We start from the raw sequence: 19,173 nt of genomic DNA, 5'->3' as shown, positions 1-19,173 counted from the left end.
AAAGGCTAGACTTCCTTAGCAAAAGATTGACTAGAAGAATAATTTCTTCAAGTCATCTTTGATTTCTTTAACAAGTAAGGTGGCTTGTGTATTACTCTTAACAAATTTAAATATTAACAAATTTATTTTGTGAGTTAAGTATATAAATTCGAGAAAGCATATTTTGAAAGATATATAGCTAAAGTGGTTTAAGTGTTAGTCCTAGAGGTATTTTGTATTTAGAAAGATTGAAGTTGAAAAGATACCACCAAGTTTAGTATTCCACTGAGTTTCAACTTTGTTATTTACTCATTTTTATGACCCCGTCATTGGTGGTTTTACTGCCAAGTTATAGCAGGAGCAAAGTGCTCAAAACATTAAAACACTTAACACTTGGCCATAATGTGGCCCTCAGAAAATCAGTTACCTTCCTTTTGCTGTAACTTCCCCTCTCTAAAATGCAATACTGTACAACATTAGTTGCTATCTACTACAGTAGACACATCAGGCAAAAACATGGTTAAAATTCACTATTGGTAGTGAGTAGTCATGTAGTTCAGAATGAGTTAGTTCCAAAAAGTTAACTCCTTTTGGACTCAGCATCCTTAATCTATGAAATAAGAAGATTGAAATACATGAGCTTTTCTGCTTGAAAGTTCTGTGAGCCCATATACCCATATAAATTGTAGCAGCAGCAAACATTTGTTATACTATAGTAATTAAGGCTTAAAGATAGACATCACTCCCTGTACTAAAGTGAGAAAAATAAATAAAAATTCCAGGTTGTCTGTTTCATTATGTTCATCACTTATTTTGTTATTATGGTATGTTTTTAGGAAAATTTCTGAGTTTATTTTTATTTATTTTTAAATTTATTGGGGTGGTATTGGTTAATAAAATTATATAGGTTTCAAGGGTACACTTCTGTAATACATCATCTGTATATTGCATTGTGTGTTCACCCAAAGTGAAATCTCCCCCACATAGAAGAAAACATAGGTACTAAAATTGTGGACCTTGGTCTCAGAGGGATTTTGGGAATTTGACCTCAAAGGCAAGGGAAGTAAAAGCAAAAATAAATGAATGGAAATATATCAAACTTAAGAACTTCTGCACAGCAAAAGAAACCATCAACAAAACAGAAGGCAACCAACCGAATGGGAGAGGATATTTAGCAAATTTCTGAGTTTGGATTATCTTATAATAGAGTATGAGTGTATAAAAAGTGTGGGGCGATATGTGGGTCTGTTTGGCTAGGAATTGGGAAAACTGTAGAAGTTAATATCTACACATGAAAGAGAATAAATAGTAAGATAATCATATTTTGAAACTTAAAATAGAAATTTATAATATCAGTACTAAAATTTATCTTCAAGAAAACTATATGTATATCTTGAAGTATTTACATGATAACTAGCATCTTACCTCTATTTTTTTCAGAATTTTTCTTTATTGATAATTGGCCTTGCATAGATAATAAGTGGCACATCATTGGTATTTCTTGTGGTTATACGATAAAGCTTATTGTTTGTAATTAATTTCACTACTTTATATGATTATACTTGTAATGTTCCTGTTTTCTTTTTAGGAAAATTAACATTATTTTGCAGAGCTAAAATATAGTTGATAATTTGTGGAATACCTATTTTAATTAAAGCAGTAGATAAAAGAGAATTTAAGCAAAACACATTAATACAAAGCTATGAATTTTTAAAATTCCACTATAGGTCTCCCTACTACCAGTTTAGTCTGAACTGTGTTACTTTGTATGATTTACATAATAAGCCTCCATACAAGATTTCATTTAGTCAAAGAATTCTGTAGCTAAAAGATGTTTGAAAACCATTATTCTAAAATTTAACTATCTTATTTGTTTTGAGAGTATGGTAACAAAAAATGTAAATGCATCCTCATATGTAGTAGGCTTTAATGATTTTCCATGATAAACCTTCTGTTTTCTTATAAGAAAGTAAAATAAAATGGAAAGTAAGGAAATAGAAGCATTTGGGGGGTTGCAAAGAGAAAGACGCAAAATAAGTCTTTGCTAATGGAGCCAAATTTTGTACAGGTCCAATAAAATTTTTTTGTACATCTGAAACGACTTTTAGATCATGAACTATGGTTGAATAAATTTAAGTACCCTATTTCATTGAAATCAGGACCTGAGTAAAATTAACTGATTTTTTTTCTCTTGATATGATAAAGAATGTTGCATAATTTTGATTTCAGGAAGGAGAAACAAATTAGAAGTGTAGAAGAAGAAATTGAACAGGAAAAACAAGCAGCAGATGGCATTATCAAAAATATGTCTCCTGAAAAACAAGTCAAGTACATAGAGATGAAAACCACAAATGAGAAATTGTTGCAGGTAATACTCATCACTACTTTTTTTACCAGGCATATAGCCATCTTGCTACCAAAAATACGGGTAGCAGCGGCATTCCCTGAGAGCTTGACTAGACCTGCTGCTGATCAGTCTTCACTTTTAACAAGGTCCTCCCAGCATTCAATTGTGGTGGAGACTCAGATTTGCAAGTTAGTGTTCTTTCATGCCCAGGTGTCCCTTAATCAGTGACAATTAGTTCTCACCAATGCCAATAATGAAAGTAGTTCTTCTTTGTCAAATAGTCCTTCATTTACAGTACAATATAACTTATACTTTAGACAGGATTTATAAGATACAATGAAACATTGAAGAAAAAGTATTACAGAAATGCCAGAATACTATCAAAATATAGTTGATCCTGCACAGTAATCAATGCTAAGGTCTTATCCCTAGGAGTGAGCCATGTAAATTGCTATATAGATCTTGGCCCTAAAAGAAATTAGGTACATGTTAAGTGTTCTTACTACAATAAAAATTTTAAAATTAATTTTAAAAAGGAATTAGGCTAAAGATAAGAAAACACGGTTAAAAGATCAAAATTAAAAATAACTTTAAACAATGACATCATCAATTTGAGGGGTTCTGATATTTAATATGATGACTACAGTGATATGATGATTCACTGTGAAAAGGTCTGGCTACCTTTACAGGCTTATAAACTATTTTTAAAGGTGGATCATGGAAAAGGTTTTAGGAACAATGAAAGAAGTTGGCAAAAATAGAAATAATGAATGTTAAATTCTAGTAAAATCACAAGGTACATGTTGAAGATATTTACAAAATTTATCACATCTATATTTGAAATGTTGAGAAGCAAAGAAACAAATTTATTCTTAATGTGACTTGCATATGTCTGCTTTTCTCCCTTCTTTTTAGGAGTTAGATACACTGCAACAGCAACTAGATTTACTGAGCATGAAAAAAGAGAGTCTGGAAGCTGTAAGTATAAAATCAAATAAGGGTTCCTATATTACTCAGCTACAAAAGATAATTCAGCTAAATATATTTATGGAACTCATTCAGGTACATATTTATTTAGCAATTCACTTACAGGAATATAACTTTTTTCCATTCAGGACCATAAATATCCTAGTTTGGTAAAAAATTAGATTCAATTGTTGAGTACTTGCTGTGTACTAAAAAAGTCATTTGGTATGCTTGGAAACTCAAAATCTAGTGGTAATTTAAACACATGAACAAGAGACTAAAAAAAATATGAAGGGGAAGAGACATCAGTTCATCACTAAAGATGTAAAAGCTTGCATTTATTTTCTTATTTGTTTATTTAAAGCAATTTTAATTCACAAACAGACCATGTTTGTGGTAAAAAAAATTTTAAGATGAAAGTAAAAGTTCCTGTTTTTTCCCCTTTTTCCAGACACAACTACCTTTACATTTATTTATTTTTTTTATGTTCACTGATGCAGGTGTTTTTTGTTTTATTTTGTTTTTTATTAGTTTCAGGTGAACAAAACAAACTAATTTTAGACATTTATCATTTATATCCCTCACACTGTGTCAACCCCCGCATCCACTTTCCCTCTGACATCGCACACAGCCATTATATTTCCACTGTCTCTATTCCTAATGCTGTACTCCACTTCTTGTAAGTAGATTACTCTTACGTTTATTGAGCGCTTACTGTGTGCTTTTTGGATTTCTTGACATTTATCACTAGCATTGTCATTTAATCTTCACACCAATCCTATAATTTTAACTTGATTTTATTGTTGTGGAAAAACCTCAAGTGGCATTCGCACTTGCTATGCTGTCTGCAGTTTTTAGTTTTTTTTCACCTAACATTCTCTCTCAAATATTTATTCATATCAGCTTTCATTATTTTTAAATTACCGCATTGCATTACACTGTATGGCTATAACACAGCATTATAGATGGATAGATTGTTTATAGTTTTTTGGGGTTATAAATAATGCTGCACTGAATACACACATTTTATGCTGTTACATGAGTATATCTTAAGATAAATTTATTGCAGTGCGTCAATAATTATACACTTTTAAATGTTGTGAGATTACCACGTTGCCTTCCAAAAAGATTGTTCCATTTTCTACTCCATTCCCTAACTTATGAGAGTGCCTGTTTTTACAGTGAGCATTATCCACCTTTTCCATTTTTGCTAGTTTAATGGGTAAAAATTACTATCTTGTTTTAATTTTCATTTATTTTTGCATGAAATTGAGTGTCTCTTTATACATACTTTTGGCCAATGTATTTCTTTTTCTGCAAACTACCTTTTCATGTCCTTTGCATGTTACTATACTGTCTATACCTCAGACTTTGCCTGCCTTTCCTTATTGCCTATGGATTCAGGTAGATATGATGATAAGATTAGTAACATTGTAGATTGACGAGATTGCTGTTACCTAGCTTGCAAAAGAAATAAGCTTGAGTATTTTGTAATCATTCTTTTAGAAATTTGCTATAAAAATTATTTTGCTTAAAAATATTAATTTTTGTTTTTGTATCAGATGGTCTATATGTGGGTACACATAGTTTTTATTTTCTTGGATCTCTCTGGTAATAGAAATATGCTTCAAGGAATAAGAACAATACTTAGTATTAACACAGCCAGCTTTCACAATTCCTCAATATTTTTTTAGGGCATATGGAAGAGAGTCAAATGCTCTTGGCAAATTTAGTTTCCGCAGGAAAAGGTGTAAGCTATAACCTTGGACTTAGTGTTTGTATTGATGCCACTCTTCTTTGACATCAGTACATGTATGCCCAAAATAACAGGAATTTTAAATAATTCACAGAATTCTCAAACCAAGAAAGTGTTAAGTCACTAATTAACATTTAACTTTTTAACTTTTTCCAGGTTCCGTGTATGTTTTTACTTGTTCTTCTAGAAAACATTATGTCAAATATCATTCAACTAGTATTTATTGAATATCTACTGTATGCTTACTATTGTGCAAGTATTGTTACTTACTCAGTTCACAGGAGTTTGAAAAATCAGGTGAAGGCTCAACATAAGCTTGAGTCTTCAGGAATAGTTTTATTGATGCAATTTGAACAAATGTATAGGATGGTTAAGCAAAAGGAAGAGGGAGATGTTATGAAAAGGGATACCTCAAAATATCTGCATTTCTTCTATCTGTATTTTATGGTCATGCCTTTTCATCTGTGGCTAATCCATTACTTGACCGATTACTTGACCGGCATATGTAACCCTTTGCCCATGGACTTTTAAATATTTCCCGTTCACTTTTTTTTTGTTTTTTAAGATTCTTTCTCTTTTGCTTTCAAAAAAAAAAAAAAATGTGGTCTTCCTTCTTAAGAATTTGATCTTGTTCATGGTTTCAGTTACCATCATTAACTTTCATTTCTGTTATCTTAGAAAAATTCTGTAAAACAGATACGATAGCACTGTCTTCCAGAGTTGCTTTGAGTATTAGAGATAGTGTATAAAGAACATGGAGTACAGTTCCTGGCACAGACGGAACAAGTGCTCAATAAATAACAGCTTCCGATGTCCTTTTCTTCATCATCACCACCACCACCAATAACACCACCACCACCTGTAGTTATTTTAGTCATCTAATAAAATTATCACATCCCTTATTTTCTCTTTGTGAACAGCAGAACAGTAGTGAATACACAAGCAGAACAACTATTCTGCTTGTGTGCATTAGTTTCCTAGTACTGTGGGGTGGTTTAAAACAGCAGAAATTTTCTCCCAGTTCTGGGGCTAGAAGTTAAAAGCAAGGTTTCAGCACAGCCAGGCTCCCTCTGAGACTCTGGATTCTCCTTCCCTGCTAGCTTCTGGTGGTGGCCGTCAGTCCTTGGTATTCATTCCTTGACTTACAGCTGCGTCACTCCAATCTCAGCCTGAGTCATCACATGGCATTCTCTTTATGTGTCTCTGCCTGTATCTTTTGTCTTCCTTTAAGGACACTAGTCATACTGGATTAAGGTCCACCCTAATGACCTCATCTTAACTTGACTAAATCTGCAAAAACCCCATTTCCAAACTTGATCACATTCACAAGTACTAGAGATGAGGGCTTCAGTATATCTTTTTGGGGAATACAATTCAACCATTAACATTGTGGGAAAGCATATATATGACCTGTTCAGGGGAAAATATTTTCCCTCCAGAGATCAGTTCTTTGGTCTTTGAATTGGATATTGTGGTTTAAGTTGTATATACATTGTGACTCTTTATTCTTTCCTCGTTGCCCTTATCTTTTTTCAGGTGTTATATTCAGAAAATAAAATAAGGGTACCATCTTCTTGTGAATCTTAGACTGAAAATAGCTTATGAAAGTATACAGATATTTATTTTTATTCTTCCAGTTTAGAAAGGTGCTTCGTAGCATTATTGAATACTATAGGTACTTGATAGTGCTATTTAAACATGCTGGTGGTCTAAATTTGTCCTTATTCTTATGAATATTTGTTTGAAAATACATATTTTCAAATATTTTTATTTAAAAATAATTTTTGATAAAATAATAAATTTTTCCCTTTTTTTGTTCCCTTTAGGAAATAGCACACTCCCAGGTAAAGCAGGAGGCTATATTGCTGTATGAAAAACTTTATGAGTTAGAGTCCCATCGAGATCATATGACTGCAGAAGATAAAAGTGTGGCATCTCCAATGGAAGAGAGAGAGAGATTGCTTAAGCAGGTAGCAAAAACAAACATACTCATTTTAATATGTCAGGATTTGGGCAATGTGTTGATTTATTTAAGGCATATAAATAGAGCAGAAATCATTAAGTTTATTGTCTTAAAAAACTGAAATATGAGCTTCACCTAAATTGACGTGAACTACTTGACCAAGAAAATCTAGGTAAAAGTGATTTCTCACATAAACTTTTTGACATAAATCCTAATTTTATATGGTCTTCATGTATAGTTTGGCCATTTTCTTTCATGTTTTGGATTCTTATAAGGAAAACTTGAAATTCTTCTTTATTGGTCAGTAAATAATTCGATAATCTTATTAAAGATCTGTTCCATTATTTATTTTGGGCTTTGTATTTAGAAAATGAAGTGCCTCAAGGCTATTGCTTTTTTTTGTGGTTGTTATTTTCAGTGCTTTCATGAAGTGAATGGAATGAAAATGTCCTATGAAGTAAGGGTGATTAAATATATGGTGATGAAAGGAGAACTGACTCTGGGTGGTGAACACACAATGGGATTTATAGATGATGTAATACAGAATTGTACACCTGAAATCTACATAATTTCACTAACAATTGTCACCCCAATAAATTTTAAAAAATGTCCTATGAAGTCACAACATGTCACAAGATCATGTCATATGTATTCAGTAGCTTTCTTAAAACCCCAAGGCTGGCTTTAATTTAGTACTAAGTTATAATTAGCCTATTATTTATCCTGAGACTCAATAACTATAGGGCCCTTAGGAGAACTACATGTAGGTATATTTGAAACAGCTCTAGTCAAGGGCCTACAAATTAGATTTTTGTGGTGTTAGATTGAAACCAGTGTGTTTGGAAGAAACTTAGGGATCAAGTAATGAGATATTTAAGTATTAGGATCATTCCAGAAAGGCATTAAAATCTAGAATCTCTGAAGTTCCTTGGAAAAAGATCATTGGAGTCAGGGGAGGGGTGATCTTGGAATAGGATTGCCAGATACAATACAGAACTATTAGTTAAACTTAAATTTCAGATAAGCGAAGAATTTATCTTTTAGAATAAGTATGTAAATATAAGGATAAGTGGGCCGGCCCCAGTGGCTCAGGTGGTTGTAGCTCCATGCTCCTAACTCCAAAGGCTGCTGGTTCGATTCCCACATGGCCCAGTGGGTTCTCAACCACAAGGTTGCCAGTTCGATTCCTCGACTCTGCAAGGAATGGTGGGCAGCGCCCCCTGCAACTAAGACTGAACATAGCACCGTGAGCTGAGCTGCCTCTGAGCTCTCGGATGGTTCAGTTGGTTGGAGCGCATCCTCTCTACCACAAGGTTGCCAGTTCAGTTCCTCGACTCCCTCAAGGGATGGTGGGCTGCGCCCCCTGCAACTAAGATTGAACTCGGCACCTTGAACTGAGCTTCTGCTGAGCTCCCGGATGGCTCAGTTGGTTGGAGTGCATCCTTTCAACCACAGAGTTGCCAATTCGACTCCCTCCAAGGACTGCGCCCCCTGCAACTAACAACAGCAACTGGACCTACAGCTGAGCTGCGCCCTCCACAACTAAGATTGAAAGGACAACTTGACTTGGAAAAAGTCCTGTTCCCAATAAAGTCCTATTCCCTTCCCCAATAAAGTCTTAAAAAAAATAAGGATAAGTATATTTCAAATATTCCATGGTCTATATGTACCTTAAAGGTTATTAAAGGTTATTTATTAAAGGTTATTTATTGTTTATCTGAAATTCAGATGTAACAGGATTGCTAAATCTGTTCACCCTACTTTGTTGGGTTTGGGGCTACAGGGTCAGACAGTCTCAGAAATCACAGATATTTATGTAAACTGATTCAGGTCTCAAGATGTGTTAACCTCATGGTGCTATGAGGGTTGGTATGGAAATATCAGTCACCATCCTTCCTTTGAGGAAAAAAGAAAAATTTGTGAGTAATTCTTCAGTTATATTCCTTTTAACTTAAAGGTTGAATTTTAAGAAGTTTCAAGACAAAGATGAGATTTGACATTTTAGTACAACATATCTTGAAAGAATTTCTCTTTAAGATAGCCTAAAAATGAGTAATTCTTCAATGCTATTTTCTTTTTATGCTTTTATAGGTTAAAGAAGATAATCAGGAAATAGCCAGCATGGAGCGACAGTAAGTACATTTGTACTAGAATGTTTTACATCCTTTTCTCATTGTAAATGTACCAGAGGTGCATATTGTTACAATAAGTTTTCAGTGGTTCACATTGATAATATGGATGCCACAGTCAATCTTATTTTCAACCACCTACTATACAATTCACATATTTAAAGTGTGCAGTTCAGAGATTTTTAGTATATTCACAGAGTTGTGCAACTATCACCTCAGTCAATTTTAGGTCAGTTCAGTCACACCCCCCCCAACCTTTACACCCCCCTCACCTTTTAACCATCACTGCTTTCATCCCCCCATCGCAGCCCTAGATAACCACTCTTGTTTTATGTCTCTGTAGATTGGCCTATCCTGGACATTTCATATAAATGGAATCATAAAACATGTGGTCATATATGGCTGGAGTCTTGAACTTTTCAAAGTTCATGTGTGTTATAGCATGTATCAGTATTTCATTTCTTTTTATTGCCAACTAATATCCCATTATGTGGATATATCATATTTATCTGTTCATCCATTGGAGGACATTTAGATTGTTTCCATTTGTTTTGGCAATGATGGATGATGCTGGTATGACATTCATGTACACGTTTTTATGTGGACATATGTTTTTACTTCTCTTGGGTATATACCTAGGAGTAGAATTAATGGCTTATATAGTAACTCTATATTTAACTTTTTGAGGAATTGCCAGAATATTTTCCAAAGCAGTTGCACCATTTTACATTTCTACCAGCAGTGTATGAGAGTTCCAGTTGCTCCATATCTTCACCATCATTTATTACTATCTTTCTTCGCCATACTGGGCAGGTGTGAAGCAGTATCTCATGGTTTTGATTGCATTTCCCTGGTGACTAATGATATTGAGCTTCTTCTCTTATACTTATTGGCTATATGTATATTATCTTTGGAGAAATGTCTTTTCAGATGCTTTGTCCATTTTTTGATTGTGTTATTTATCTTTTTATCACTGAATTGTAAGAGTTCTTCATGTATTCTGGATATGAGTCTCTTAACAGATAAATGATTTGCAATCTGTGGGTGGTCTTCACTCTCTTGATGGTGTCCTTTGAAGCACAAAAGTTTTAAATTTTGATTATGTCATTTATCTACTTTTTTCTTTTGTTGCTTGTGCTTTTGGTGTTATATCTAAGAAACCAGCGCCTAATCCAAAGTCACAGAGATTCATGCCTATGTTTTATTCTAAGAGTTTTAGTTTAACTCTTACATCTATGTCTATGATCCATTTTGAATTGTCTTTTGTATATGGTATAAGGTAGGAGTCCAGTTACATTATTTGCTTGCGTATATCCAGTTGTCCCAACACTGTTTGTTGAAATATTCTTTCAACAAATGTTATTTAATATTATTTTTCCATTTAGTTGTCTTGCACCTTTGTCAAAAAATCAATTATATGTAGCTGCAGGGTCTTTTTTCTGGACTCACAGTCTATTCCATTGCTATATATATCTAATTCCAGTGCCACACAGTCTTGATTACTGTAGCTTTGTAATAAGTACAACTGCTTTTTGCTAGAATGGTAACCCATGTAATCTTCTATCAATGGTAAATTTTCTAATTTTTGATACTGATTTACCAACTTAGTTCAGTTTATACAAACCTACAGAAAGAAAGATTTTTCTAAAATTTTCTAAAGATTTTTCACTTTTTTAATGTAAGTAAAGCTCAAAAAAAGACTGGGAAAGTCTGCTCTTGAAGTCAGGCAACCTAACATGTTCAGAACATACTTGCACTCGAAATGTGAATCATGTAAAAAGATCTAGAAAAGATTTTTAGATCTTTCTAGATCTGTAGTATTATCCTCAGAAAGGGCATGTTATTTCTAGATATTGTTTATGTAGCTTAGAAAAGATTTAAGATTTCTTAACATCATCATTAAATGTTTTTACTCAATACCTATGTTATCTGTCATAAATTTGTAAAGTAATATTTTCAACAGGTTGACAGATATAAAAGAAAAAATAAATCAATTTAATGAAGAAATAAGGCAACTTGACATGGATTTAGAAGAACACCAAGGTAATTTTGCTGGTATTTTCATTGTGTATATTAACAGTTATATAACAGTATTGATATCGTATTAATTTCGGCCTCAGGGACTATTTACCTGGGATTTAGTATTTAATTCTTTATGATATCACTAACTTTACTGAAATACTAACGTATTATAGTACTAAATATTACAATTAATATTAAATTATTTAAGCTGACTAAATAACTTGAAATAACTTAAAATGATTATATAATGATAAGAATTTATTTGGCAAAGCAATTTTTTTTTTAAATGAAGTAAAATGGTTTCAAGTTGTTAGTGATTTCAAAATTACACTTCCTAAGTATGGTCAATTATTAATTAACTGGAGTAACTAGTAGAGTTGGGGAGAGGGGGGAGGATCATATCACAAATATCACAAATAACCCAGAAAGAAATAATTTTCTAGGGGGCCCAGTGGTAGCAAGTACTGATTTTTCTGGTCCTCTCCCAACTTTTCCCAGCAGTGAGACTTGAAGAGCCAGGGCAGGGACCAGAACACTTGGGGAAGCCTGGGTTCTACAGTGGTAGGAACTCTGTCTTGGGGATTTGTGAGTTAAGTGTGGTTGGGGGAAGAGTTCGGGTATTACAGTTTCCTAACCAACTTCTCTCTAATAAAAGAGAGAAGAGTGGGATTCTTGTGGCACTTTAATCACAGGTTAATTGCAAACCAGTTAATATGCTGTTGGATTATCAACAATTGATAATACATATTCTTTGAGTTAGGTATGGTATTGTAAACAGTCTGCATGTGTACTTACTTGTATGTGTACCTGTTATAGCTGAAGAAACACTCATAGCAGGGAAACAGCATGTGCTACTCCTGTTTTTTTACTTGAGTTTTAAATGCAATATATTAGTTTTATTTATACATTTTCTTGATTTATGAATAATAGCTTTAGCTACTATTGATTATTTGCCTGATCTTTGCAAGAACCCTTTGAAGCCTGTAACCCCTTTTATACTCGTACTTGTTGAACCTCAGAGAAGTTACTCAAATTCCAACAGCTAGTAAGGGGTCAAGTCTATAATTAAACCAAGTTCTCTTTCGCCCTGAAGTTTTCATTCTGTTGCCCAAGCCTAATCTTGGGTTTCTGATATGAAGTTCTGCATTTGTTAACTAAAAATATTCTTATGAAATGCTTACATAGTTTTATTTATATTAATATAACTATTAAGGCCTTTAAATAAGGCATCTTAAGGCAGACAAACTTTAAAGCACAGTTAATAGGGAAGTAAACTTACCTGAGCTTTCATTTTCTCATCTGCAAAATGAATATAATGGTCCTACCTTGCTAAGGTTTGTGAATATTAAATGGTATACATGCAAGTTACATTCACAATAAATTGTTAAGACTATGATCATGTCATTTCCTTTATTAAATTATTTTATTGCTTTTAATTTATGTAGATTTACTATTCTAGATTTTCTTTATTAATATCTTAAATTATTCTAAGAAATTTGATACTGTTCTTGATTTTAGATACTTTAGAGGATACATCTTAAATAATTTTCCTCTTTCTAAATTTAAATTTCTAGCAACATTAAATTGATTTTTCCAGTAAAATAACTTATTATGGAGATAACAATTTATTATTAATTGTTAGTTCTAAGATAAATGGAATGCTTTGAATTTGAATTTCCATTTTCATTTTTGTTTTGTAACCTTCTTTGTCCTTTTTGATTAATGTAGAAAAAGACGATCTATACTGTAATAGTAGCAAAAAACATTTGTATGTAAGTATACTGGGGGTGCCAAAAAAATGTATACACATTTTAAGAAAGGAAAAAGCTATTAAAATGGTAATATTCAATATATACCAATAACAAAAAGTGAATACGAGTCACGTTTGACTTCTGCAATTACAAGAGGTGCTCAAAGTGGTTACCATCAGTGTCCAGACACTTCTGATTATGGCAAACCTCTGCTTCAGCAACGTTGACCAAAGTGTCCACTTGTATACATTTTTTTGGCACCTGCTGTATATAAAATATATGTGATATACAAATATGTGTATGTATATATAGATATGTATATATATATACATATCTATATGTATATATATACATATCTATATGTATATATATATAAAATACATCAATGCATTCGTTTTTTATTCTTCTGCTACACTGTAATCGTCCTGGATTATTGGTACAAGAACAAAGGGGGTTTTAGAAGGTTACCTATTAGGAGGTTCCTTGTTAGTTTAGGACCTTATTATTTCTTGCCTGAACTCTTACAGTAGCCTCCTAACTGGTCTCCCCACCTCAGTCTTGCCTCTCTTAGTTCCCCATGACCTATAGGATAAAATTTAAGAATTTTTGCATGTCATTCTAGTCCCTGTATATTGTGGCCTATACGTTGTCTGACTCCTCTCCCACCCTTCATCATCTCTCTCCTTACATTTTAATAATTACAATCTACTTGTGGTACCCACACCTCACCCCTTTTACCATACATCAGACTGTTTCCCACTCAATCCTTTGCTCCTACTATCTGTTCCCGTGTCTTGAATGTTCTTCCGTTACTTTCATTACTAACTTCCTATCTTTTAGGATCTAGCTCAGATATCCTTTATCCAGCGTAATAACCCTGACTTCCCTCCCCATCCTGTTTCTGGACTGGGCTCTGAGTGGATGAATGTGCATGAATGCGTCACTGCATGGACCACATTATGTTAGCGTCTCTACTCAGCTGCTTGTCTCTCCCGTTAGGCTGTACATCCTCTACAGGGACTGTCTCTTACTCACTTTGGTAACCTCTTTCATCAACACACTGTTTGGGAAAATAAACACTCAGTACATATTTGTGGAGTGAACTAAACGGGCAAAGAGTTGTTGAATGAACTGAAGTGAAAGTTGGGCTCTAGTCACTTGGGCCCTTTATGTTGAATGTACGTGTGCACTCTTATCCAGAGAGCTTGATTAGTGAGCAAAGGTTTCATCACTTTGTAGAGGATTCCTACCTTGGATTGATGATTTCCAGTTAACATAGTTGCTTCTTACTGATATCTGCATCTTCAGAGGTCCTTGACTCAAAATTGTGGGTAATCTACTCCTTAAGGTATGGAGGAGGATAATCAAGTTATGAGGTTGGTGCAAAAGTAATGGCAGTGTTTGCAGTTATTTTTAACCTGTTAAACCACAATTGCTTTTGCACCCACCTAATATTTTGACTTTCTGGTCCATACTTATCTCTACCTTTAGTTTTATTGCCTCTGGCCATTTTATTAATTTCTTAGATGCCACCTGACTTCTTCCATTTATAGCACCTATGTATAATCCAGCTGGGCTAACTTTTGCCTTGTAGGAGTTCTGGTGAAACAGCATGATACCATAAATGGTGTTTATACATGTCTGACTTTGTTAGTAGTTGCTCCAAGCTTTCACTTTTCAAATATACTTTAAAACTGTTTGCATAATTCATTCTAATTTCAAAGACATCCTTAGATACTGGGTAAGGTACAGTTATACTCTCTGCTAGGTATTAATGGTGGCCTTGTAATCTAATAACTTCCTCAAGTGCATTACATTTATTCATTTTAATAAGTCTTTAAAGTTATAATTTACAAAAGTTACACTGAGCAGTTATGTCTCAAAGTTAACAAAATAAAATCAGATAACTGTTATTTGACTACTCTGTGAAAAGCTTCATTGTTCCTTAATGCTGAGTTTTTAGTTTCTGTGACAATCTGGAGTAAAACAGAAAAGAATCCTCATAGTGCAGTTAAACTTTTGACCAATTCTAGATGAGCTTCTTCGCTCTCAAATCTTTACTTAGTTTTTGTAAGTGATTTAAAAAAAAATAACATAATCTCATAACAGAAAATATTTGTTGTAATAAGATTATTACCTTTTTTTAAAAACTCCTGGGGATTTGATTCTATTGTGTTACATGTTTGCTAGGCTTCACCTGTATAGTAGTTTTACTCTATTGATGCATCAGGTAATTTTGTTATATGGGTCCTAAAAATGTTTAGGGTTAAATGTGTATGCTGTGCTTATTTTCATGGGGAAGGAATTGTTATTATTTTTGCTAACTGGAAGCAATGAGAAAGCACTCCGTTGAAAGTTGTTATATGGTCAGAATTTTTCTACAAACTACATCTTTATTAAAGCAGAGCATTATTGGCAGATGCCATGCTGCTTTTCAGAAAAGCCCAAACCCACCCTGATTTCTCCTTTCTCAACTGAACTGCCAACCATTAAATATTTGCTTAATTGTTGCTTTTTAAAATGTTGCTTCTGTATGAGAAAGGGAAAGTAATAGAAAAAGCATTATTGCTCTGGGTAAAGAAGACAATAAAAAATAGATAATAGCCTATATTCTCACTCAACACAGGACATCATTTTTAATGAGAATCCTTTTACCTCAAGGTTTACTTATTTATATAGCTGAGTAATTTGTTTTTAAGCAGGTAATTGTTGACTAAGAAAGTTTTTATTCTTACCACAAATTAATAGTTGAGAGTTTATATGTCTCATTGAAAGGTCTCTCAAAGTAAGTGTTTTTTGGTCCACTGAACTCAAATCAGGCCCTTACTTACTTTCACTATTTTATGTTAAATTCTAAAGAGAACAGTGTTATTATTTTAAGATATGACAAAGCCTTTCATGGGGTAGGAGCACATAATCAGTGATCAGTCATCTATGCAAAATTCCTGAGAGCCTTTTGAAGATGGGTTGATTCTCAGTTTTATCCAATAATGCTGGCTTAGGTTTAGGATTTCTACCACTTGTCCATCTGCTTCCAGCTTCAAAAACTTGATTACTGTTGTTTCCTCTTCTATATTCCTCTTTGCTGAGTTTCACCTTTAAAAGTTCTTCTTACTATAGTTTTAGTGGAGTTTTGGATGGGTGGCGTGGGGGATTGAAATTGGAATCAGATTAGATGTGCATGTTCAACCTATGATCTTTATCAAGAAATTACCAGTTAATAAACTTCACTTACCCAGAATTTCTCGAGTTTTAATCACCTTGAATGTACTTCCTTTTGTATTTTACCTCAAATGATTATTCTCATGTGCTTTCATTAACAATGCGGTTAGCCTCAGCATGTAGGTTGACCCTTCCTGCTTTTTAAAAATTTTAACAACTTTTGAAGACTCTGATTAATTCACTTTTTAAATTGTGTGCTTTTTATATATCAATCTGGTATGTACTTAACGTGAAACATTTGAGCAGTACAAAGTATGTAAAGTAAAAAGTCCTCTTCTTTCTTCTCACACTCACCACAATCTTCAGAGGTAATCATTGTTTACAGTTTGATGTTTAGGCTTTTAGACTTTTTTCTATACATCTGCAAGCATGTATTTTTGAAATATATATATAATAGTTCCTCTGAGCTGAGTCTTTTCACTTAATTATATATCATGTACATTCTTCCATATGAGGATGTATGTACTTCATTCTAAAAAGTATAGCGTAGTGGTCAGCGCTTTAAAGCCAGACTAAGAAGGGTGCCTGCACATACTAAGCACTTGCAACGACTATTAGCTGCTGCCATTGTTGTTATTGTTGTCATATAGTATTTGCTGTATCCACATTGACATTTAGGTTGTTTCTAATTTTCATTACCAAGAGCAGTGCTGCAGTAAACAACCTTGTTTACTGCCTACATGTTTGTTAACGTCTGTATTTCTAATGGATAAATAAGATGTGCAAATTTCCAGTTATAAAAACAGTCACAGAAATGTAAAGTACAGCATAGGGAGTATAGTAAAAAATATTGTCTGGTAAAAAATAACTATGTATGGTGTCCGATGCATACTGGACTCACTGGAATGATCATTTCTTAAGTTATATAAATGTCTAATATCTAGGTTGTATACTTGAAACTAATATAATATTGTGGCAACTGCAATTGAAAAAAAATTTTTTTTTTAATTCTAGAAGTGAAATTTTGAATAGAATGTCACTTATGTTCACAATTTTGGTTGTTTTTGCAAATTTCTTTCTAGAAAAGGTTGCACCAACAACAGTATATGAGAGTGTTTCCTTACCAGTGCTCGTTGTTAACAGTTTTAGTTTTGCCAGTCAAGGTAATATGTAGTACTTTCCTGACAATTCACTGTTCTCAAAGGCCTGAATTTGTAGTACCACCATAATCCACAAGGTGGAGCTAATTTTCTGGATGTCTACATACACAGACTAAGTTTGATGAATACAGTTAACAAAATATAATCATATACCTCCCCAAGAAGGACTTTTGGGCGTTATTGCTTACTATAAATTATTCCTTCAATTTTAGAGTACAGTATCTTCCTAAAGATTAAGTTGTAAAACCGAATATCGTGATTATTAATACAACATATCATAGTTATCTAAATACCTAACTGCTACAATGTGATAAATATGTATCATAATTGAAGTACACGTAATGTGCTATAGGATCCTTGGGTTACTGACCTAAACTCATTGCAATTTACTCCATAATTTATATGTTTCTATCAAGAGTAGTAAAAATATAAAACATAGCACTTCTCATTGGTTTGTCTGTAGGATACTTCTTCATACTCAGAGTTCCAGGGCCTAAGTTAGAAGCTTTCATTCTTTGGTTATGTCAGATACAGTAGAATTTATAAATACAGAATAATTTTGTTTAGAGCACAGTTTCTGCAACCAGAATAGCTGGATTCAAATCTGGGCTGTGATATTTTACTGGCTGATCTTGGAATTGCTACTTGACCTTTCTGTACCTTAGTTTCCTCATCTTTACAATGGAGATAATAACAGTACCTACCTACCTCTTAGGGTTATTGTGAGAATTAGATGAATGGAGAGAGAGAGAGAGAGAGAGAGAGAGAGAGAGAGAGAGAGAGAGAGAGAGAGAGAAACTCAGGATAGCATGCATTGTAAAAAGTGTACATAAATGTTATCAGTTGTTATTATCAATGCTATTAATTTATAAACTAAAACTTGACTATCTTTCCAGCAATTTTCCCAAAACATATTTTGGAAAGTATTTTCCCATTAGCATTTCCTCCAGAACATACAAAATAATCTACTTAATTTCAATGTGGTTTATCTTCTGGTATCTGAGATTTCAGATGGTGTATATATGTTGCTATTCCATAGTTTCTCAATATGCATTCAATGAAGAAGAATGAATCATTGCTTTTTGTTTAATTTGGAGATTGGTTACACTACACTTTATATATTTCATTAGAATGATGGTATCATCTCCAGACCAGGTGTATCAGCACCATCTGAAACTTACTAGAAATAAAAATTGTTGGACTCCACCCCAGACCTACTTAATGTTGAAATCCTGGGGATAGGGCTCAGCACTTTATGTCTCAGCAAAGCATCCCGGTGGTGCAAATGCATGCCAAAGCTCGATAACCACTGCATTAGGAAGTAATACTGTATGTTGTGTTTAGTGCATGTCAAGGACTACTCATTATACCATCTGATATTATTGACATTACTCTGTTGAAACAAACTTCTGCATAGTCCTTTCTCTTTCTTTAGGAATTATGAGGCTTTTATCAATAATTTAACTTTTACATATTTAGAGAATTATTGTATGTTTTTAAAGTGCCTCCAGTATGTATAGAAATAGAATGATCAGGTCTTGCAAAAATTTAAAACATTTTGCAGGGAATGTATGATTTGTAAGTTGGATTAAGCCTAGACAAAAGTTAGTTTAAAACATTCAACTTATATGTACTCATTTTAACATACCAGTAGTTAATAAACTCGTTTATTACTTCTGTAATGATATGTGAAAAGTAGGTGGTGGGGGGAGAGAAACTGAATGTAAAAGAACGAAATTTAATAAGACCCCAAAATTAATGAAAATTGAAGCAGGAGTGGGAGAGAAGAAAGTGTCCTGACTTACTAAGAATATGTGAAAGTCTTAAGAGGGGGTTTAGCTAACAGCTCACTATGAATTAATGTGATACAGCCTCTAGAACAGCTATAAACCTAGCTTGCATTATCAAAAAGATGAATATACAGACTACGGAAGTGAT

At 33.4% G+C, this 19,173-nt stretch overlaps 1 protein-coding gene across 2 annotated transcripts in view; it reads left to right on the top strand.

Moving 5' to 3' along the window:
• Positions 1-19,173, top strand: part of IFT74 (intraflagellar transport 74) — a 71,725-nt gene that overhangs the window by 31,210 nt on the left and 21,342 nt on the right. For both annotated transcript variants that reach the window (XM_081067646.1, XM_081067647.1), the window contains exons 9-13: positions 2,209-2,347; positions 3,242-3,304; positions 6,875-7,018; positions 9,103-9,143; positions 11,104-11,183. In XM_081067646.1, the coding sequence (XP_080923772.1) occupies positions 2,209-2,347; positions 3,242-3,304; positions 6,875-7,018; positions 9,103-9,143; positions 11,104-11,183 (467 nt within the window). The remainder of the gene's footprint in view (positions 1-2,208; positions 2,348-3,241; positions 3,305-6,874; positions 7,019-9,102; positions 9,144-11,103; positions 11,184-19,173) is intronic.

Source organism: Rhinolophus hipposideros (genome assembly GCF_964194185.1).
Source record: "Rhinolophus hipposideros genome assembly, chromosome: 11".
Classification (NCBI taxonomy): Eukaryota; Metazoa; Chordata; class Mammalia; order Chiroptera; family Rhinolophidae; genus Rhinolophus; species Rhinolophus hipposideros.
The sequence above is the reverse complement of the archived record's forward strand: the minus strand, read 5'-3'. Positions and strand labels throughout refer to the sequence as shown.